The sequence below is a fragment of the Podarcis melisellensis genome, assembly GCF_964234715.1.
Source record: "Podarcis melisellensis genome assembly, chromosome: 6".
In the NCBI taxonomy this organism is placed as follows: Eukaryota; Metazoa; Chordata; class Lepidosauria; order Squamata; family Lacertidae; genus Podarcis; species Podarcis melisellensis.
The window spans coordinates 80,581,193-80,605,438 of record NC_138538.1 but is presented as its reverse complement, the minus strand read 5'-3'; the positions used below and the strand labels follow the sequence as shown (position 1 = coordinate 80,605,438).

The window sequence follows — 24,246 nt, the reverse complement described above, 5'->3', positions numbered from 1 at the left end:
AACTGTGAGGGAGCAGGTATTTTTGTTTCAATGTTTTGCATTTTTGTGTTTTTTATATTGTAAACTGCCCTGCGACCCTCAGATAAAGCACAGTCCAGAAATTTAACAAACAAATAAAAAACAAATTGGACCCTGGTGAGTGTCTGTCTATCAGAGTAGACAGCAGACAAAGAAGGCACACTCCCCAAAATTCCTAGCTGGGGGACTGAGACTAGGGAACCGAAGGGGAAGGGGTCGGTGCCAGTAAGGACTGGACTAGGCTGAAAATGTGTCGAGTTATTTCCGTATTTTTTTTTTCTTTTAATAGCCAGGCTCATTTCAAAACCATGCTGGATACAAGCAGAGAGGCACTGGGAGTCAAATTATTTTAAACTGCACCCCCCTGGAAAGAGCTGTTGCTACTGCTTTCCTGAAGCAGTGCTTCTTAGGCTGCTCTAGAGGCAGAGAAAAACAGAGTGAAGTTGTGACCTGTGTGATAGGAAAGCTGTCCATTGTGCTTCTTCCACTAGTAGGTCACAATCTACTTTTTCTGCTTTTTCTTTCACTCCTACTCTGAAGGGAGAAGGAAAAGTTAGATTGGGTAGTAGGGGAAGCTGAGGGTAGGGTCCTGTGGGATAGGGGAGGAGGGTTTTAGAATCAGAGCTCTTTTCTGAACTCTATGCAAAAGATAAGAATAGGAGAGTATGTCATCCTTCCCATTCTTAATTTTCTTTTCTCTGTTTCTCTGTTATAGCAGGCTTTGCCAAAAACGATTAAGTCAATGAAAATCTTGCTGTCTAGGTCAAAAGAAGTGGACAAGAGACCACGGCAGAAGTTTGACCACATTTATTATGAACAAAGCTTATTAAGAAAAGGAGAACAGAAAAACTACTTGATAATTTGTGAAACGGCTCGGGAGAGCGGGAGGGGACATTATACATGATAAATATGTACGTCTTCATGATAAAGCATGAAGGGGGGGAAATACCTGAAAGAAATCACCACTCTTAAAAACATGCATCGTTAAAAGATTGTAAGGAACATAAACAGCTAACCTGATTTATATTGCACTTTTAAAAAGCTGGCATTGTTTCAGAAAGCTAGCTAAGAAAAAGATAACTCTGTGAAAAAAGATAGTGGCACCTCTGCAAGAATAAAGGCAGCCACACAGAGAGAGGCGGGGGGGCATATGTTAACATTTTAAACAGAAATTTACCCCCATAACTTTGTTTAAACACTAAGGCTTACTGATTACTGATTTGAAAAATTAGAGAAAGGCTTGAGGTCTGCTTGTCTCTTATATTTAACTATTAAACATCCTGCAGCATCCTCTTATGTTGATAAATGCAAGCAGAGAACAGTGCAAGAAGAGGCAACTTAAATATTTGGGATAGCAGTACTGAGATTTGCCCTAAGCAGGTCTTAGAAGCCTTTAGACTCAAACTAGAGGAACAACATTAATGGGGGTGTGGGCAGATTATATAGGAGTCTGCTGGGATTTTAGTTAGAAATTTATTCTTCAATTTGTATACACACAATTAATGTACTGTAAAACTCAACCAGATCTATAGTGGGAAGGGGGAGAAAAAACTTCAAGACTACTTCATGAACCAAAATGTTGGCATATACTAGAAAATGGAAACGGGATGTTCAGTGAAATGCTGAAATATTTATACATAGAAAATGAATTTATACTTTCACTTCAAAATCACGAGTTCTGCAATACTGGTACAGAACAAAATCCAAAGCTTTCAAGATATCGGAATTACTATTTACAACTGGAAAAAATATTTGAGAACAAAAATCTTTTTTTCAATTGTTCTGTTAATGCCACATTTTACTGCACATCCGCTATTGATCTCGGTGCAAAGACGATTATGTCCCTTGAACTACTTTCATAGTTTTGGACATTTATCCTATTTTTGTCTAAATATAGCTGAACTAGATATCATTTAGCTGGACCCTTCTAAATCTACTCCTCCTAACAAGGTTAGGGAGAAGAGCAGAGCTAATGTTTTGGATACTTCAGGTGCCAAGTTTAATCTTCAGTTCAGAGAAACTCGGATAGCAAGGCTGGGAAAGACCTTTGCTTGGAGCCTTGGAAAATCACAGTAAGTTTGAGTACGATAGTACTGGGTCAGGACTATTTTTTACCCCACGTGCTTCACAGTTACCAATTTTAGAACTACAATAACGTATTGCTTTAGAACAGAGGTGGCTAACCTATGGCTGGCCAGATACTGCTGGACCACAACTCCCACCATCCCCATCTTTTGTCCATGCTGGCTGGGGTTGATAGAAGTTGGAGTCTGACCACACCTGGAGGACCACAGCTGGCCAAGAAGAACAGATATTAACCTAACCTACAAATGTACCAGCTTTTCAGCAAGATACTATGATGCAAAGGAGTTGATTCACAGCATTTGATGCCACAGCATTCAGCATAGCAGCCAACTCCTAGGGTCTTTGGCCCCCAATAAAATAGTTGAGGGGGCTAGCTCCTCCCCCAAGTTGATGGGAATTGCTATTCCAATGGCGAGCGTGAACTGTGTCATGTGATTGATTATGTCAGGTGGAGCTTACCTGCCCCCTGCTCCCAATATTTTTGAAGTTGGCACCCCTGGCATTCAGCAACTTGGGGGAAACTGAGCCTGGGCCAGTAGCAAACTGGGAGGCAGTATCTGGAAAGTGTGCCCCCAGCCCAAAACAACTGCCATTTGCACCCAGACATTTTCCATATACCAACCACACTGGGTCTCTATAGTGACACATAAATGCTGGGGTATTTGTTGGGCGTTTTGGCCCATGAGCTCACAAAGGCTTTTACCAACAGCTGCTGTAGTCTGCGTTCACTGGACTTTGCCTTTCCACAACCAACCTTCGGACTTGTTTACCTGGAGGGGTGTGGTTTTTTTCTAACTCTGGTGAGACGTTTAGCATTCCTCCTCACAGACATTAAGAACATTTGCAATCTTAAGAGTCAATGGGAAATGGATACTTGAACTGCATCGCTTACTGGTTTGTATCTTAGAGCATCTCTGTAGGATCCAAATAACGCTGCTTGTGCCCTCAGGAAGGCCCTGGCTACTCCATCACCGGTAGCTGTGGACTGCTTCTTCAGTTTATTTTTCAAGGCCGAGACCTGCGTGACAGAGAGGAGCAGTTAAATTAACACCTCAGAAATTGGTACAGGGAGACACGAACCCAATCAGCAGGCAAACCATGGTGTCTGCAGGTCAGCCAAAAAGTCATCCTCTTCCTTGATAGCTTATCTTTTTAACTGCAAAGAACACCTGCTGGTCTGTTAATTGAAATGAAAGCAGGGGGGGGATAGTAAACGGCTAATGCAAATTGGTTTATGCTCTCTTTTTTTCTCCAAGGCCTCTTGACATAAATAAGCTTTAATTATTTTACAGTAAATGGCTTGTGAGCCTCTCCTACTGCAGATTTCTTGCCACCATCATAACATGTGCCTACTTGTCTAAGGCGGCACCGACCGGGCTTCTTTCATTTGTCTGTGTTACAAAGGTTTCTCTGGGAGGCTCAGCTAAAGCTCAGCTCGTACTGATGGCTATAGGAGACAAACTCACAAGCGCACAAGGTCTTTACCTTTCCAGAACAGACTTCACGAAACTCACTGTGATACTGAACGGGCCCTGCTAACTAGTTGGTGGTGGTATGGTCATTATAGCTTAAAAAAAAATATTGTTGCATCATAAGGTGATTGCAGAAGCCAGGGAGGGACAAGCGTGTTTGCAGTAACTCACAATTAAACATTTAACTGTGGTTTAATGTGATAGGTAAATCAGGCCCCTGTATGCAGAATATGCAAAATTTTGGGGTTACAGCCACTGCATTTAGGCATATATGAAGATGGCAATGCAGATGTCATACTTTGAAGGGAAAAAACCGCCTGCACAAATGAATATCCTTTTGTTTCTTCTTCATGCAAGCAGTCACGGCTATTCTTGTCAGTGATGACTGTAATTGAAGCATCAATCTAATTAACAACTAAACTCTGAATAATGCTAATGAGAGCTGAACACGGCATCAGAGAAAAGACCAGCTCTACAGGTGATAAACCTTCACAGTAGTGACATTTTCCAGTGTAAAGTCATGGTTACTGTGATCTGATCAAAGAAACAGACCCCCATTGGGTCCAATTATAACTATAGTTTTGTGGGGGGAAATATTGAGTTATGATGTTCATAATCTATGCAGAAAGGCCTTTACAGTATAGGTCTTTTCCCTATAGCTGTGATCTTTTCAATTTATATCCAAACTCCATAGATCCAGATAAAAGTTTAGAGTCTGATTCATTTAGTCCATGGAGAGCCTACACCAATGTTCACTAAAACGTCTTTAAAAACTACAAAAAAATTACAATCTACTATTTTTAAAGTTACAGAGTTCAAGGTTGCAAAATAAATTTATGCAATTTTGTTACCTGTGAGTTAGTTTACTATTACACTGAGTTGTTGTTTTTTAAATTAAAGTATATATATGTCATATACAACCTTTGAGAAAACTAGGTGCAATAACAACTGCAGCTATATTTATTTATTTATTTATTTACATTTATATACCACTTTTATCTTCCAAGGATCTCAATATGGTGTACATTTCTCAATCACTGCAGCATGGGGCTGGCTTTGAAGTATGGCCAAAAATGTTTTGTTTTTTCTTTATTTGGACATTTTCAGTAGGTTCAAAAAAATGCTACAGAATGCAAGTGCCAGGCTAAGAGATAATATAGCCCACGGAACCATATACAGTGGTGCCCCGCAAGACGAACGCCTCGCAAGACGAAAAACCCGCTAGACGAAAGGGTTTTCCGTTTTGGAGGCGCTTCGCAAAATGAATTTCCCTATGGGGTTGCTTCACAAGACAAAAAAATCTTGCGTCCCCTGGCGGGTTTTTTTTTTTGCTTTTTTTGCCCTTTTCCTAAGCCGCTAAGCCGCTTATCAGCTGTTCCGCTGATAAGCCGCTTAACAGCTGATCGCTGGAAGCCGCTTGACCGCTCTAGCACTAATCCGCTAAGCTGTCAATGGGCTTGCTTCGCAAGACGAAAAAACCGCTAGACGAAGAGAATCGCGGAACGAATTCTTTTCGTCTAGCGAGGCACCACTGTAGTCCGACCGTAATCCAAAAGAGGAACCAGAGACCAAATTGCAAACATGCGCTGGATTATAGAGAAAGCTAGAGAGTTCCAGAAAGACATCTACTTCTGCTTCATTGATTATGCAAAAGCCTTTGACTGTGTCGACCACAGCAAACTATGGCAAGTTCTTAAAGAAATGGGAGTGCCTGATCACCTCATCTGTCTCCTGAGAAATCTCTATGTGGGACAAGAAGCTACAGTTAGAAATGGATATAGAACAACTGATTGGTTCAAAATTGGGAAAGGAGTACGGAAAGGCTTATATTGTCTCCCTGCTTATTTAACTTATATGCAGAATTCATCATGCGAAAGGCTGGGCTGGATGAATCCGAAGCCGGAATTAAGATTGCCGGAAGAAATATCAACAACCTCAGATATGCAGATGACACAACACTGATGGCAGAAAGTGAGGAGGAATTAAAGAACCTTTTAATGAGGATGAAAGAGGAGAGCGCAAAATACGGTCTGAAGCTCAACATCAAAAAAACAAAGATCATGGCCACTGGGCCCATCACCTCCTGGCAAATAGAAGGGGAAGAAATGGAGACAGTGAGAGATTTTACTTTCTTGGGCTCCATGATCATTGCAGATGGTGACAGCAGCCAAGAAATTAAAAGACTCCTGGTTCTTGGGAGAAAAGCAATGACAAACCTAGACAGCATCTTAAAAAGCAGAGACATCACCTTGCCAACAAAGGTCCGTATAGTTAAAGCTATGGTTTTCCCAGTAGTGATGTACGGAAGTGAGAGCTGGACCATAAAGAAGGCTGATCGCCGAAAAATTGATGTTTTTGAATTATGGTGCTGGAGGAGACTCTTGAGAGTACCATGGACTGCAAACCTCTCCATTCTGAAGAAAATCAGCCCTGAGTGCTCACTGGAAGGACAGATCCTGAAGCTGAGGCTCCAATACTTTGGCCACCTCATGAGAAGAGAAGACTCTCTGGAAAAGACCCTGATGTTGGGAAAGATGGAGGGCACAAGGAGAAGGGGACGACAGAGGACAAGATGGTTGGACAGTGTTCTCGAAGCTACCAGCATGAGTTTGACCAAACTGCGGGAGGCAGTGGAGGACAGGAGTGCCTGGCGTGCTCTGGTCCATGGGGTCACGAAGAGTCGGACACGACTAAATGACTAAACAACAACCACCAATTAACTTGCAGGTTGAATTCGGTGTGCTGGTTTTGATTTATAAAGTCCTGAATGGTTCCGGCCTGTGGTTACCTGAAGATGCACCTCTTTGTACAGGTGCCCCTTCAACTCTGTGTGAGCATCAAGGTCAGTCAGAAAGACCCTGTTGCAGGTTACAAGTCCATCTGAAACTTGGAAAGTGGTTACCAGGTCCAAGGCCACCTATATGAAGCACTTTCCTCCCTGTGGAACTCATTCTGGAGGGAATCTTGTGTCAGGTAAGTTCATGTCAAGTTTTTAGAGAAAGATGACAAGATATACATTTTCAGAAAAGCGGAGTGGTACCATTATGAATGATCGACTTGAATTTACTAGTGGCTGTTGTCCTCCTGCTGTGGGACACTCTTTAGTGTAAAGAATTTGTTGTACAGTGGTACCCCAGGTTACATACGCTTCAGGTTACATACGCTTCAGGTTACAGACTCCACTAACCCAGAAATACTGCTTCACGATAAGAACTTTGCTTCAGAACAGAAATCTTGCTCCAGTGGCGCAGCGGCAGCAGGAGGCCCCATTAGCTAAAGTGGTGCTTCAGGTTAAGAACAGTTTCAGGTTAAGAATGGACTTCCGGAACGAATTAAGTACTTAACCCGAGGTACCACTGTAATTATATTCTAATTGCTATTTTTATTAAGGGGCTTAAATGATAAGCAGATTGAGGAGCAAATTTTGGCTGCTACGTAGAATAAATAAGGTGTTATATTAAAAGACGTTCCTGAGAATATCCTAGCTTTCCCTCTTTGAGATAAAGAACTGTTACAGGATGAAGCTGCTAGGACATTTGTGGGGGCCAGGCATTCAAAGCATAGAACAACGTTTTACCAGTTGCATTGGCTTCCTAGGTTCAATTCAAAGTGCGGATGATGACCTTTAAAGTCCTAAATAGCTTGGTATCATGTTATTTAAAGCATCTCCTATACCCATATGAACCTGCCTAGACCTTAAGTTCATAACTGGAGGCCCTGCTCACAGGCCTAGTTCCATCAGACTAGCAGGCACACGAGTTAGCCTTTTTGGTGCTAGTGTCTCCCCTTTGAAAATGTCTCTGCAAAACAGATACATATGGTCCAATATATGAACTGTTTCCGTTTGCATCTTTTATGTATGTTATGAGCATGGCTACTGTTTTACCTTTATAGTTGGGATTTTAATCATTTGTAAGCCACTTCAGGAGTCTCCAAACACAGTATATAAATACTTTAAATAAATAAATAAAATGAATCCAACACTACGTATTAAGAGATGAACACTATGTTGGTACTTCAGATTAGTATATTACACACACACACACACACACACACACACAAGTGCATAGACATACACATAGATACAATCTCACACGTTTACTACACTCTGTTGACATAAAAACCTTAGAATCATGAATCCGGTTGCTTGATTCTCATCCCACCACACTTCAGGACTCCAATCTAACTGGCGTACAAAAAATACTAATGAGAATTATTAAACTACTGTATCAAAAGTAAACTTCTGTTCCTAATGAAGCCACTACTCATTTAGGGGAGGAGGCTATATCTCTCAAGTGTGAGACAAATGCACAGTGAAATGATGTATTGCAAAAGCCAAGTATGTTTGGCAGAAGACAGGAATAGGGCTTTTTCCTCCTGAAAGAGAAACAAAGGATTCCCGAAAAGCCTTACATTGATTTATTTTTCCAATTTTGAATACCTTAGGAGTAGCGGAACTGCTACTGGCATGGTAGTATTACTAACAGTCAATAAATCTAAAATATTATGTGTGAATATTGGAATGAAGCCATTAAGAAGATTACAGCACACAACACAGCAGAGGGTCCACATGAAAAAAAGGACGGGTAATTCAGGACAACTGTGACCGCTGACCTCTGAACAGTCGAGACCACTGGTCAATCTGACAAACTAATAGAGTTCACATGCATAGAAAGTCATCTAGCCTGTAAGTATAATTTAAATGCTTTGGCGAATGATTTAAAAAGGCCCGTTAAGTCTCAGGTAATTTATTAAAGAGTTGATTAGGCACAATGCCGAACAGTAATGTTTTTCAGATTTCAACTGATAACTTTTTCTTTAGAATGAAAAACCGTCCACAGTAAGTGAGACATTTCCATATTAAACAGTACTGAGAACATATGCTGTTAAAACTACTGTAGGCTGAACAGTAGATATAAACTTTATATAACGATATAAGCTTTAGCCTTCATGTGGGGGGGGGGGGAAGAATCACAAGTCACTGAAAAGATTAAAAAGCCATTCTAATTTGAGAACATTGCTGTTTAAGGAAATATTTTTTTCCAAAAAAAATTAAATTAGTTTTTAGACAATGGCAGTAAAATTTCATATGTTTATCCTTCATTTTTCAGTTGCCTTCACTGCTACTCTTTTTTTATCTTTTTGAATATTAAAGTTGGCAATGAGAGATTACAGATATAAAATGATGAGCCTTATGTCATATATGCAGGAATATACTTACATCTACCGTATATTAAATAATTGTGTAAATACTTGTGTAAAATTTGGCATCAGTTTTTTTGGACTTATGGTTACTCAGTAGAATGTCAACAATATTTTTGCAATTTACTGTCAACACTGATACAGGCATATGAATACTTACTCTTACTGCTGAATAATACAGTGTTGCCCTTTATCAGGTTATCAAGTAAAAAGTCTGTAGAGGCTACACAGTGCACATAGCCTATGCCTGTATGTGTTTTTAATTAACAAATTAGCTCCATGAGGAAGGTTTTTATGGTAGAGTTAGAATGAAAGGGATCAGGACAGTAAAAATATCAAATAACAAAACAAACCTTGTTTTAGCAGAGGGGGTGGAATCGAATTATGGAGTATACATAAGGTATTTCCTTATTTTGCTATATATTTTATACAATGAAGCACCTTTGTAAAAAGCCTGTTCTTTACTGAGTGAATACAAGGAAACCTAATTAATATTAGTAGCTTGTAGGCTTGTAGGCTTGCATGTAGTTGCAGACACGGATCCAAAAAGGTTGAAGTGTTTTCACTTACTATTTGCCCCCATTCAGAGAGGTACAAGAATCCAATGCACATACCATGTGAAAAAGTGAGTCTGCTCATGTAAGAGCTCAGTGAGTTCCCGTAACACTCAAATTGTGTTGTGAAAATCAAGGTGTGCATTAGATCCAACGGCACATTTACATTTGCCAGCAAATACTTTTTTTTGGTTTCAAGGTTCTGAGAATGGAGGTGCTCATTAGATTTGATGGTGCATTCAACTTGAGTAAATATGGCATTTGAAGTACCTAGGGACCTTAAGGTACCATATTTAATCCAGGGTATCTTGGTGAGATTGTTCAAAAGCCATCTCCCCACTGGATGTACTTGTTTTAGGAAATCTCTGTATATATATATATATATTCAGTTAGAAAACAAAGGCATACAGGGATGCAGAAATTGTACTTAGTTGCTATTAGTACTGTTAGTTGTAACTATGGCGTGTGTAAAATGGGCCTAAGAAATGTTGTTTCCTCGCATGCCAAGCCAAGATATGGTCATTAAAGAAACTGTAAAATTTGCATGATGAAGTTGTGACTTGCCCATCATTTTGCATAAGTTTACACATTCCCTCTAGCCAGTTTTGACTAGTGAGCTTAAGGAGAGCTGGGTTGTAACCTACAGACACACACACAAAAAAACCCCCCTATGTAATGGGAAATCCCCACTGGGTGCAAAGTGCATTCTGCTGTTCACAAAAGAGAACTGAGAGTCCCCTGTGTGTTCAGAACTCTGCATGCGCTTTGAAACTACTCTAGCTTCAGGGTCTAATAAGCTAATTTCGTTTCGGTGATTCAGACGGCAAGGTCAACATATATGTATTATGATTAAGGAATGAATGGTTTGTTTTTGGCACAATAAAACAGATTCAAATTTATGAGAATAAGTAGACTTGTGGATAAGGTGGGTTATACATCTAAAAATCATTTGAGCACCACAATCAGTTGAGAAAACACCCATTTTTGTTTCTTTTTTCTGCCCCCACTCCCACCCAACAGCAAAGAACAAATGTATTCAGCTGAATATTTAATCTGCTTCTGGTCAAGATTAATTACGTCAAAAAGTATATGATAATTTAATACAGGAACTAAATAACTTGTGGTCTCAAATTAATTTACAATGAAAATAAAAATATAAAAATGCCTTCAATGTCCTATTGCCTCGAACTGTGGCATATTTCTTAAAAAGCACATAAAACCTAGCACTCATTTTATGAATAATAGATTATTATTTCATTCTCATTATGGAACATTTACCAACATCTAGATATGTAACAACAGTTTTTACTAAATTCTGCTTCAAAAATGCACACAATATGATAATTTGAGCCTTTTTTCAGAACCATGATGCAGGATAGCAAGGGAAAGTAAAATGCTATTTTGGGGGGAGAGATCTTATTTAACATGAAATGTAGAATATGTTCCATTATAAGCAGCAGGAGGGGAAAATCTCTATAAGATCAAAGTCCAGGAGGAACTGGCATTTAATTTATCTTCCTTTACAGACAAAAGACAGTTTTCGTCATTTTCAAAAGGATCCAATGTCTTTTATGACAAACTGGGTTTGCAGTTTAATTTACAAATAGAATTATAAGTAAGCAGTCTTTGCTCTGCCAAAGCAAATGACAAACAGAGTAGGATTTTCAGTTCATGCAGCCCTCAGCAGGATAGAAGAGATTAAAATAAAACTGAAATAATTTAGAGAAAACAAATAAATGTTTCAGAAAGTTGAATGAGATCAAAGTGTGCATTTTCTGACCCCAACTGTACAAGCATTTCTTATTATATTGACCAGTGTCATCAGATCATTAATTAAAAGGAGATGTGCTGGCAGGTGGCAGGGAACCAGAAGCCGATAATTGGCCCCCTTCTTCTTTTTGCCTTCAAAAACTCTTCTTCTTCTTCTTCTTCTTCTTCTTCTTCTTCTTTTGCAAGATATGCCACTAGGCAGACAGAAATGCCTACTTTGTAATATAATGATTAAAATGAGATGAAGAGACTCTTGCGTTTAAAGCAGCTATGCCTAATGAATGCAGCTAGCTTTATAATTATCTTTTTTCTCTTTCTTTTTTTTTTACAATACGAAGCATGATGCTCCACTCAACGTGTCCTCAACTGTCAAAAACAGGTAAAAAAACACACACCAAACACTCTTAAATAGGAAATATACAGCTGGTGGCACAGTGTTATTTTTGTGGGGGAAGGGGCATTCTTTTCATTTCAGCTAGTAAAAGCAGGAAAAAACGTCAGCGATTCAAGGAGCTAAGAGGATAAAACCAACGAATGAAACCTCTCAGGCTTACCACTTCACTTGGTAGGTTGCTCAGGTCATTAAATGGAGTTTCCAAAGTGTTTGTGTCAACGTTTAGCATCACCACATCCTCCAGTGATTTACTTTTCACTCTCTGTACAAGGAAACAAAATTGGTTACAAGCATCTTAATGCATCATTTGCTTATTTTAATAAGGTAAAATGCTACTGGTAACTGGGGATTCAGCAGAGTAGGAACATAAAGAAATATGGCAATATTTTTCCTAGCCTGCTTCTTCTTGTCCTAAGGGCCAGCAGAGAATCTTTACACAACACAAAATTAATTTATGGAATTAATCACCAGAAGATATGGCAATGTCTGCTATCTTACATGGCTTTAAAATGGGATTAAACAAATGCATAGAGGACCAGGCTATTTATCATGAGGGTTGTATAGTTCTCTCGGATCAGATACAGTATGCCACTGAATTCTTCTTTCTGCTTTGGTGATCACTCATAGCTGAGTAAGATTGTCTTCCATGAACACAGTCTTAACAGTGAGTCCATAAGTGACTGTGGCGGCCAATTCTGGATCCACACATCCTTAGGTTTCTGGGCCGGAGTCGATCACGGTGAGGGTTTGCCAAGCATGCCGTCCTCTTAGCACATTTCTCCCTTTTGTCCTGAGTTCGAGCGTCTTCAAAGCCCATGACACCTTTGGTAAAGGCTGTTCTTGAGAGAGTCTTTAGTGCCAGAGACACAAGAAAGCCACAGCACTGGAAAATCTGGACAGATATCCAACTTATTCCCTCAGTAAAAGATCATTCTTCTTCTTCTTTGGCTATTACTCATAGCCAAGTAAGATTGTCTTCCATGAGCACAGTCTTAACAGTGAGTCCATAAGTGACTCTGGAGGCCAATTCTGGATCCACACATCCTTCCACAGGGGACATAGGTTTCTGGGCAGGAGTTGACCATGGTGAGCGTTTGCCAAATGTGCCTTCCTCTTAGCACGTTTCTCCCTTTTATCCTGAGTTTGAGTGTCTTCAAAGTCCATGATACCTTTGGTAAAGGCTGTTCTCCAATTGGAGCGCTTGCAGGCCAGTGTTTCAGTGTTTCAGTTGTCTGTGTTTATACTACCTTTTTAAAGATTTGCCTTGAGAGAGTCTTTAAACCTCTTTTGTTGATTACCAGCTTTACGCTTTCCATTTATAAGTTTGGAATAGAGTAGTTGCTTTGGGAGACGATAATCAGGGATCCACACAACATGACCAGTCCAAAGAAGTTGATGTTGAAGAATCTGCCCAGCCTCACAGGCCACTACAGTTACTAACTGAACTACAAGCAAAGAAGCTTCCCTGGTGCCATCTTGGAGCACTTTCTTTCCCTTCTGACAAATTGGGGGTAAGAGGAAGCCTATCAGAAGTAGGTGCATTTGGTGGGGTGGGGGCTATGTCATAAACTAAGAGAGCCAAATAAACCTGCAGTTATGAATCACCTGCGATGAATCTCACTCAAGTTCATGCAACTGACTGGTGCTTTCAAATTCCTTAGGAAAAAGTTCTATCATATTCCAGCTAAATCAACAAAATAAGCACCAGTCCTGCCAAGGCAGCTGTATGACAGGTGTCATTCTTCAAACTTGCCAAGACATAGATTACTTCCTAAAAGATACATATATACAACATGCTATATAATATCTGAATAAGAAATATCAGGGAAAAAATCACACATGTAACTTACTTGTTACCAAGTACCAAGTTGTACACACACAAACACTAGCTATCTGAAAAATCAGTATTCACTTATTGTCTATATATTTTAAGAAGCAATATATGATAAATAATAGCATGTAGCAAGCAGCTGGTTCTCTTTCTTTTCCAGTTACCTCCCCTTCCATATTAAGAGGCCTAGATGCTGCAAAAAAAGCACAGAGTACAAGGTGACCATTGCAGTGATAGAAAAGGCCCATGCTGAAAAGGACCACAAAAGAAGGACAAAAACAGGCTGAGGAATATTCAGGATAGGTTCGGTGGTTCACCCGAAGAAATGTACTCCTACACTGCAGCAACTGAAAATGTGAATCCCCCATCTAATTCCATTTCCCAGCAACACAGGATACCAAATAAAAGCACATGTCGCTGAAGGGACCCACTTTCCATACAGTCGTTTCCAGTTATTCTCCTGCAATAATGCCAGGGTTACTTTTCAAATTTCTGCTGAAGATAGCTTCACTTTTTTCACTCTGAATACTTTTCAGGACAAAGGAAGAAGTTGTAGGAGAACAAACCATATATATATATATATATATGCTCATGCGCCAAATGCATAGAGAAATGAAAAGGCAGCCTTACTCACCTCCATTAAACTGAAGTGAACTCCAATCAAGTATGGCATGGGTGCACTGAAATTAAAAGTAAATGAAACAAAGTGAACTACAGTTATAAAACCTAAAAGGCTAGCATCTCCATTCACTTTGCCGTATTTCCCTGCAAAGCTACTGTAAGATGGTAGTCTGCAACTTTCAATGGCAGTGTGCCAGTGGATATTTAAGAATGGCAATCGGTCTAGAGATCTCATCTTCAATTGACAGGTCAGGATGCACAAGTGCAAATATATGGTAGAAATTAAGAAATGGGTGTCTAAATGCATGTTTGGTTTAAAAGTGGGTCTTGGGTCTTAAAAGGCTGGAGACATGTGGTCCACAGGATACTATGCACAAGCTTTCATTTATGATAGCGCGCACACACACACACACACACACACACACAGGTTTCAGCCCAGCATATTCAAGTTGATTTCCTAATTATTCATTTTAAAGTAAGTTATAAAAAGTATTTATATAGGACCATTTAAAAAACAACAACAGAGCATCTTACAACAATAAAACCATACAGTAAAAAATTTAAAATCAGAGTTCAACTATTACAGAAGGATATTTTCTTAGGTTTAGCTTGCCATAGCTGCTTCATTATGTGAAGTGTCACTATAGTACAGAGTAATTCTGCCCTCTGTGTGCAGGGGCAGAGTATGAGATACTGTACCAGGTGATGACATTGCAAACCTCCATTCATACCACCAGACTAGTCTTCTCCAGTCTGGTGCTCTTCTGATATTTTGGAATACAATTTCCATCAGCTTTGGTTCACATTGACTAGAGCTGATGGGTTTTCTATTTCAAAAGAGCTGGAGCACACAAGGTTAGAGGAAAGCTGCACTAGGCTATTCAAAGACTCCACACATTAGCCACTCACACTGAGTGCTTCATGGTGAGGAATCGAGGGAATTAACCAAAACAATCCGTGTGTGGAGTGGCTAAAGCTGGGGTCTAGACTGACTCATTCTTGCTCCTTGCTAATTGATCAGAAAGTCATGGCATCCAACATCCAACTGGAAATTTCACTGAAAACCTCCCCACAGGGAAGGCAGGACTGTGGCCAAAGAAAATGACATAATGTGACATATGATGACACAACCATTCTCTTTGGCGATTAGACAGAGCTGTCATTATGAGAAATCTTGTCACTTCACGGTAGTTATTACAACCTATATGATAAAGCTACAGGAAATTAATAGAAGTGGTATTGAATATATGCAGGAAAATTCTCTTTCACCTGTGTCACAGTGTGTATTTGAAATTATTGCATTTTAAAATAGATCAAATCCCCACGACAATGTTATGCCTTGCTGGACTGCTACGAAGAGTTTTGGTTATACATGGCTTCTTTTCTTCAGTACTGGAAGTCTAATTTCACATATCTGAAGTCTCAAAATGCTGGTAGCTCTTATTGTTTCCAGAGCTGCTCTCCTACATCAATTATCTTTCCTCTTGGCCACCTCCAAAGTAATTATTATGATTAGCTTTATTAACCATCCATGGGAGGTGACAGCAATATAAAATACAATATTAAAAACAGTTTAAAACAACTTGCAATCATAACCAGAGTGGGTCCTAAAAGTATATACCTTAAATGTCAAAGGCCTGGGTAAAGAGGTACATTTTTGGCATATGATGGAAGCTGTACAATGAAGGAGCCAGACACACTTTTGCAGGCAGAGCCTACTTTTCTGTAAGCTGCCCAGAGTGGCTGGGGAAACCCAGCTGGGTGGGCAGGGCATAAATAAATAAAAAATATTTATCATCCACTGCTTCAAAACAGCTGAGGGCAGAGGAACTACCAAGAAGGCCACTTATGCTAATATTAACACCCAAAAGAGTGTGTAGGGAAGAAGGCAGTCTTTCAGACACTTGAGGCCTAAATCAATTAGGGCTTTAAACACTAGAGTTAGCACCTTGAATTGGGCCCAGAATCAAACTGGCAGCCAGTACAGCTGTTTTAAAATAGGGATTATGTGAGTTTTAAAGGAAACCCAGCCAGTAATCTGGTCACTGCATCAGGGATGAGCTGAGTTTTCCAAGTCATTTTCATGGGCCAGCTCCGCAATAATCCCATCTGGAAATTACCAAGGCATGGAGTACTTTGGCCAAGTCATATCCATTCAAAAGGGGTCAGAACTGGTGAACCAGCAGGAGCTGGAGGGGGGGGGAGCTCTCCTAGTTACCAAGGCTACCTGAGCCTCAAGTGACAAGGCTGAATCAAGTTTGGGGCCTGATCCTTCCAGGGGTGTGCAACCCCATCTAGGACACACTACCTCCCCACGTCCTGGACACCTAACACCTCTGTCTTTTCAGGATTCAGCTTCAATTTACTGGCTCACATCTAGTTCATCGCCATCTCCAGACACTGGTCTAACATACTGGCCGCCTCTCTTGATTCAGATGGAGCGGTGATATAGAGATGGGTTTCACCCACATATTGATGACACTATACTCCAAACCTCCTGATGACAGCTACCAGCTTCATATATATATATATATATATATATATATATATATATATATATATATATATATATATATATATATATATATATTATATTAAATAGGATGGGAAACAAGAAGGAAGCCTGCAGAAACAACAGGACCACTCCCATGGTGCTGAACAATAGCCTCCCATAACTACTTTCTGGACATGATCCAGGAGGTACCACCAAAGTACAATCCTGCCAAGCCCCCACTTCTCTGAGACACCCAACAGTATCAAAAATCACCAAGAGATCAAGGAGAAAAAGCAGAGTCACACTCCCCACCCCCTCTGTTTCCTGACAAATGTAATCAATCAGGGAAAGCAACCAGGGCAATTTCAGTACCATGGCTAGACCTGAAGATGGACTATAATGAATACAAGTAATCAATGTCTCCCAAGCATGCCTGAAGCTGTACTTCTTTAAGGGAACTCAGTACCACACTGGATGCTTCCATTAGACTGTGGCATCCAACTCTGTCCAAATCCCAGTGCTTTTGTCCCTGAAGTACCTTGCAAAGTTGTCACAAGTGGCCTCCAAGCAAAACTCTCTTAACCAGATGACAAAAGCCCATTCACCACTTGGAAAAGCTCTGCTGGATGACAACTTGAGAATGCAATGGTGGCAGAAAAATAACCCTCCTCCCTCATTTGGGAAATTATTTTGCCTGACAGAAGGGATATTTTAAAGAATGTAGTAGATTGCATTGAAACAACAAAGGCCATGGGGACCATAAAAATCTGAAGTAGAGATCAGAAAACATCAAATGACTACACATACATAGATGATTGTTGCCTTTCATCTCTAGACATCTTTATGTAAAGGGGGGGAGGGAAGATTTGCTCTGGTTTATTTTGTTAAAAGGCAAAGTTAAAAGGCACCCAGATCTGATCAATAGAAAGAAATAAAAGGTTGTGAGCTGATGCCTATTAAATAAGATAAATACGTTTGGATCAGGATGAGGTTGCAATTTACAAACATATTTTCATACATGACTATTTGAGGTAGCTTCTGCAATGTTTTAAAAGTTCATTTTACTTATATTTAGAATCTTCATGAAAACATAAAATTAGATGTTCTAAGCTAGGGAATTCCAGCATTTTTAAGTCCAATAACCTGACAGCAAATGGGACAAGCATTCAGACCATGTCCAGTCCAGTCAATGGCATCTGGTTTCCATCTAGGATCTGGTAATCCTAATATTTTGTTCACCTGCTTGCTGTGAGATGCAGCTGATGCTAGAATGGCTACCCAAAAATTATTTGCAAAATACCCACAATAGTTGCATTGCTCTACTGGTTATCCAACACAAGTCCTTCAGCATCCCTTGATAGGCTTTCTCCCTTATGAGAGAACACAACCCACTCTTTTCTGCATTTATGGATTTTCAACAGCCACTGCACATAAATAGAACAATCAAAGTGATCTGAAACCAAAGTTGGGAGCTCTCCCAATATTGTTTTTACATATATATAAAGTTCATATTGCATGCAGCTTGCCCTGCATTTTCCCAAACAGGTGCCCATTTTGATGGTATTGATTATCTGTCATAGCATAGTCTTTTGTGCTCAGATGCACGTGGCCAGCAAAATACAAGGGTCACAGAAGGGATTCAGCAGGGGAATGACTTGCAACATAGGGAATGTGTGCTGGGACCAATTTATGTCCCTCATTCATGACATGCATCGTAGGCACAGATGACCTAACACCAGGTTCACCTGAGACACAATGATACTGTATCACGAACCAGTAGGAGATGTTGGATAAAGCAGGGGAAGTTAGAATGAGCTGAATTGCAACAATATTTTCCCAGAATGTAGATAATTCTGGCAGCAAACTACCTAAAAACCACCTTAGTGCTCGCTCCTACTTGGGTAAATATGACAGAAAGAAACAGTAGCTGAAAAAGTCGCTTATGACTTCCATACTGCTCACAAACATCAGAAATGTCAAGGATATCTTTGTAATGGCACACCTTGTGAATGTGAATAGATTACTTGGGCTGGGGGAATGCCACTTTGTGTATGCAGAAACTGCTGCATATGACTTTCAGTTTGTTGGTTGAAAAAAGATTTCATTGTTGAGTGTGGCCACATTTTAGTCAGCGAACCAATGATCAATGTTGAATTTAAATCTGGGTTTGAATCCAAGTCCTGCTGCTTTGTAACTGGGCAGCATTAGGCAAGTCAGTTCCGATCTATAAGTTGGAAATAGTAGCAAGCAATCTATAGGAGTGCATTTTAGAATGCTTTATATATTACCTTGCATAATTATCACACAATGCAATTTGATGCATGTTTAATCAGAAGGAAGTCCCACTGTGTTCAGTGGAACTGCCTCCTAGTAAAGCATGCAAAGGATTGTCGCCATAGTGGGAAATAATATATTTTTTTCTATCTTACCAGCAGTAGTCCAGCAGATGTGGAGGGAGCACTGGGATGTATATGTGTTGCCAGTACATTGGATATAGCAATGCGGATGACCCATGAATGCAAGCAGTTAACTAAAAGTAAAAACAAAACACAGAGCTGAGAACAAAGTAACAAATTCCTGATTTAAATTTAAACACCAAGAAAAGAAATTTCCAAGGCAGAATACATTTTACCAAGAACTGAAATGTATTTTACCAAGAACATCTAAAACATCTGAATGAATATCATATGAATATAAACAATATACAGGCAACACCACAATTAGTCACATTCTCATGTAGAAAGGCATAGAGAAACAGTTGTGTTCTCATTTCAAAATGAGCCGATTCAGATTTGCAAGCCTTCCTCAAACAATTATTTTTCTTCAGACGTGAATCTACAGGAACAATACTGCCACAGAAAGTGACAAAGGCAACTAGTTTTGCTGCCCTCCCATACTCAGGGACTATTCAGACTGTGATCACAGCAGAGGATGCTTTGCTTTTAAATAATTTCCTCCTTGGGCTGCTATCATTGCCCAGGATTATTAGAAAGATAGATCCAAAAAACTCTGATGTGCACAAAAGTAGAGGACTGACTCTTACAGGAACACATAATGGAACAAATTCCCCCCACCGCCATCCCCATGAAAATTAAAGGTGACACCTGTAATTAGACTAAACAGAAAAGGGCCCCTGAAAAACTCAACCGCTACGGGCAAATATACTGGTAATAGAAAGTAGTAAAAAAAAAAAAGACTAATGTTTTGTTTTCTCTACTTCATACAGTGGTACCTTGGTTCTCAAACTTAATACGTTCTGGAAGTCCGTTCCAAAACCAAGGCGCGCTTTCCCAGAGAAAGTAATGCAAAATGGATTAATCCGTTCCAGAATTTTAGAAACAACCCCTAAAACAGCAATTTAATATGAATTTTACTGTCTAATGAGACCCTTGATCCATAAAATGAAAGTAATAAACAATGTACTGCAGTCACACAATCAATCAGTAGCTGAACTGGGTTCCACACAAGTCACAAAAACAAAAAGCCACAAAAACAAAAACTCAAAATAAATAGCAAAAACAGACAGACCTCAGCGTAACACTCAAAACGGAAGTGTGGCACTCAAAATGGAAGTGTAACACTCAAAACAGAGCACATTCGGCTTCTGAAAATAGTTCACAAACTGAAACACTTACTTCCAAGTTTGCAGTGTTTGGGTTCCAAGTTGTTTGAGTACCAAGGCGTTTGAGAACCAAGGTACCACTGTATTGCAGTGAGCTGAAAACAACTGTTTGGACAGCAATCCTATCTATACCAGTTTATTCCAGGGGTTACTCTCAGGCAGCTGTGCATAGGATGACAGTCTAAATCTATTTAGGGAACTTTTGCAGCATTCCCTTGTGGCTAACTTTCCAGGAGCCACGTGTCACCGCGGTGGGTGTGGCCAAACTGAAAGTGGGCGTGGGTAAGTTGAAAGTGGGCGGGCCATCCCACACTCTTTCACGCCACGTACATTTGTTCTCTTTCACATACACACACATCAGGCTTTCACTCTAACTCAAGCCCTCCCCAGGCTCTAATTTGGCTTTAGTAAAGTCTCCTAAGGAAACCAAGTTTTTCCTGAGCCCAGTTCTGGGGGGTGACAGAGTTTAGAGTGAGAGACTAGCTGTGACACAGGGGAAAGGGGGGGTGGAGGGAACATTGCACAGAGAGGAAGAATTCACCCTCCCCTCCCCAGATGACACCTCGTCCAAAATTGGCGCCTGAGCCATATTTGAATGTGCTTCAGGATGAGCGTGTTCAAGTTGCACTCCGCGGCAACTCCAAAGTAACAAAGCACATTACTTCCGGGTTTCGCAGCTTGCGCATGCACAGACGCTCACAATGACGTCACGCGCATGCGCAGAAGTGCCGAAAAACGATGCACGTGTGCGCAGATGTGCCGTCGCTGGTTACGTTTGCTTCTAGATGCGAAAGGGGCTCCAGGACGGATCCCGTTCGCATCTAGAGGTACCACTGTACATGTCAAACTGGGGAGGCCACCATATGCAGCTTGGTACATTAGTGTGTGCTCGTTTTAATCGGAAAGCACTTTTCCAATTTTGCCGCACCCAATCTTGCTAAGTAAAGAAAACAAGTGACACTGAGGTGGCTTAAACAAAGAGAAAAGGAAGCATGTTCTTCATGCAAAAGCCTCATGTTCAATCCTTGGCATTTCTGGGTAGGGCTGGGAAAGAAGACCTCTGTCTGAAACCCCGGAGAGCAGCTGCCAGTGTTGACAGTGCCAGACAAGATGGACCAGTGGTCTGACTCAATATAATGGAAAATGGAAGAGCAGCACAGAAGATCTGAATACAAGCATAGTGTGCCAAGGGTGAGGCAATCCTAATATGCTTCGCTACAGCAACATGAGACGGGGTGGGGGTGGTGGCACTAAAATGGCAAGAAGACAGAACAAAGCTGGCACCATTTACGGAACAACTTTCTGAATAAACGCCCAAACAGCATCTTGTTTGATGAAAGCCGGGATCATGCTTCTCTGTAATGAGGTGTTAATCTCTGCTAACAATTGTCTCAAGAGCCCAGTCTGCTGTACAATTCACAAAGGGTACAAACAATCCTTCTTCTGCCTAGTATCCAGTTTGGGGCCTTCTCATATTGTTAGCACCATTTGAAATACGAGAGGGATTAACACGAATATGCTTCTTTGGACAAGCCCCTTCCGTTGTTAAAGAGAGCTAGAGTGATTTCATATGAATGAGATATATTCCTCTTCAGCAGATATGGCAAGGGCAGATACAGCAAGCTGAATATAACCCGTTGCATTGCTTTGTTATTTTTAGACTCCGCCAATCTACTATACATTTCCTGCTGCTATAACAGAAAACTGCTTAACTCATTGTATACTTCTGACCGAGGACAGCTTAGAAACCATTGTGGGACTGCAATAAAAATCTTAAATTTATGTAGGGGTTGAGCGCTCTCTGTCCAAGAGAGACATGCATCTCTTAGAAGATGCATGTCACAGGACCCATTCTGACAATATCACCGTGCAACTGCATAGGTTTTAAAACATGGTTCCACTGGAGAGAGGAGCAACTTCGTGGATTCCTTCCTTGTGGTCCAGGGATTCTGCCATTGTGCCAATAGCAGCAAGGAAGAGCCATGCTGTGGCGTCTCCTACATTGCTAACGTGAGAAGGGGGCTTAAATTAGGCTCCCCCAAAGTAAAGAATAGAATATCGAAGGGTGGTTGAGGGAGATGAGTGGGACACAGCAGTCCAGTTAAATAAAAGGGAAAGAAGCAGAGCCATCTAGGCCCACAAAGGAAAATGGTGGGTGGAAATCAAGGCTAGGCTCTCCTATGGGTCTTGGAAAAGGGGTGAGGCACCAGCCACCTGGACTGCACTGCCTAGGAGTGGTCAGGGGAGCTCAAATGCTTCTGACAGCTGTTCATAGCTCATGCTCTAAGGAGCTTTTGCATAGAGATCCTCTATGAACAGACTGAGCAAACCTAGGGTATTTCAGAGAAGGATGCTTGCATTTCAGAATCATTCTACCATCTGAGTTATAAATTTCTATCATTTAAAAAGGGGGGGGAACCAGTGGGGAAAGAAAATGCTTTAAATAATAATAATAATAAGCCACATACACAAAAACAAGAGACAACTGTTTTGTGCAGCCCTGCTTGCTCTTCGCTCGGATTAATCTAACAGGATTAAATATGGAAAAGAAGAGGGGTCTGAAAGCTCCTGAGGGATATCATTAGGGCAAATTGCCAAAGAATGAAACATGAGCCAGCCGGGGGAGGCTGGAAGATGCAGTAATACCAAGGGATTTGAATGTTCCGACAGTTGGAGCTTCAGTAATGTGTGAACTGCGGGTTACAGACTCTGTTCACTGACACATAGAATGTCACTATTGACCACCGAACTGCCCAAGCTTGACAGCTATACTACAGGCAGCCAAAGATGTCATAATTCCACTGTTAAGCTGCCCATTTCTGATTAAATTTTGCTTCCTACTTCTAAGCCAAACAGCTGCAATGTTACAGAGTTGTGTTTCTTACCCCTTTGTTACTTAAGATAAGTGCCATTTTAATTACTGTTTTCTTGCTAGAGATAATTTAATGTTTCAGCAAATGAATAGCTTGCCTTCCTCCCTAATGTTTATTCCACTGGCTGCATTTCCAATTACCTTCCTAAATAATTTCTGAAATCCTCATGATGCTCTATCATCATTAAGAAAGGCTTTTTTTCAGGTAATCTTTACAAAGAAAGAAATTGGGAATTTAAATATTAAAACTTTCACTAACTATAATCCAAAGAACCAAGCATGTGGCATTAGTCTTCACACCCAATATTTCTGGACTGTTTCCATAAGGAAGCTAATACTTATCAATATGTATCTCTGAGTTCAGCTTCTATTTCCCTTCCTGGCCATTTTCTGCTTCAGTACTCAACTACTCTCTAACTCTTTTCAGTATTCCGGCTTGCTTAAAAGTGTTTCAGCCTTTTTTAAATTTCTTGCAGCTATTCAGCTCCAGCTCCTTGACTTCTCAACTCTGTAACTTCACAACTTTTCTTTCCTTCTACTAACAACATTCTCCAACTCAATTTTTCTCGCAATACTATATTTGCACCAGTCCATCACCATGCAGCTCTCATTGAAGAATTTGTAGCACTGCATTGTGAGCCTGGATTTGCATGGATTCAGGGTAGGGTAGAGGAGCATAAGAGAACACAGGTTGCAGAACAGCAATAGCCGCAACATGGGAGCAGAAAGGGAAGGACACTGAGATAGGAAAATTTGGTGTTTAAAAACAATGGGAGGGTTTTTTACTGGAAGACTTTATTACAGCTTTTTGATAATACAATAAATAAAAGAAACTAATCTAAATCAAAACAAAAAAGAGAAAGAGAAAAGGACTGAATAGACTGGGAAGAGAGGGAGACTAAAGGGTTGTTGTCTTCAAAAAAAAAGTTTTTTAAAAGTAGAAATAGTGGAGAAGTGTACAACAGCGAAGCCAACACAAAAAGCTAACACAACCAAGCCTTTCTCGATTCCCTTAACACTGTACTCAAAACTTACCGTATTTTTCGCTCTATAAGACCATAGTTTTTGGAGGAGGAAAACAAGAAAAAAAATATTCTGAATCTCAGAAGCCAGAACAACAAGAGGGATCGCTGCACAGAGAAAGCGGCGATCCCTCTTGCGGTTCTGGCTTCTGGGATAGCTGCGCAGCCCGCATTCGCTTCATAAGACACACACACATTTCCCCTTACTTTTTAGGAGTGAAAAAGTAAGTCTTATACGGTACTTTAAACCACCACTTTTTCACTCTGAATGTTTCCCCCACTCACTCTA

General features: G+C 40.4%; 1 protein-coding gene across 2 annotated transcripts in view; it reads right to left on the bottom strand.

The window, feature by feature from the left end:
* The window catches only part of DENND1B (DENN domain containing 1B), a 168,878-nt gene that overhangs the window by 38,585 nt on the left and 106,047 nt on the right, over positions 1 to 24,246 (bottom strand). For both annotated transcript variants that reach the window (XM_081914845.1, XM_081914846.1), the window contains exons 10-13: positions 18,871 to 18,971; positions 13,961 to 14,006; positions 11,656 to 11,757; positions 2,996 to 3,121 (exon numbers count right to left, since the gene is read on the bottom strand). In XM_081914845.1, coding sequence (XP_081770971.1) covers positions 2,996 to 3,121; positions 11,656 to 11,757; positions 13,961 to 14,006; positions 18,871 to 18,971 — 375 coding nt within the window. The remainder of the gene's footprint in view (positions 1 to 2,995; positions 3,122 to 11,655; positions 11,758 to 13,960; positions 14,007 to 18,870; positions 18,972 to 24,246) is intronic.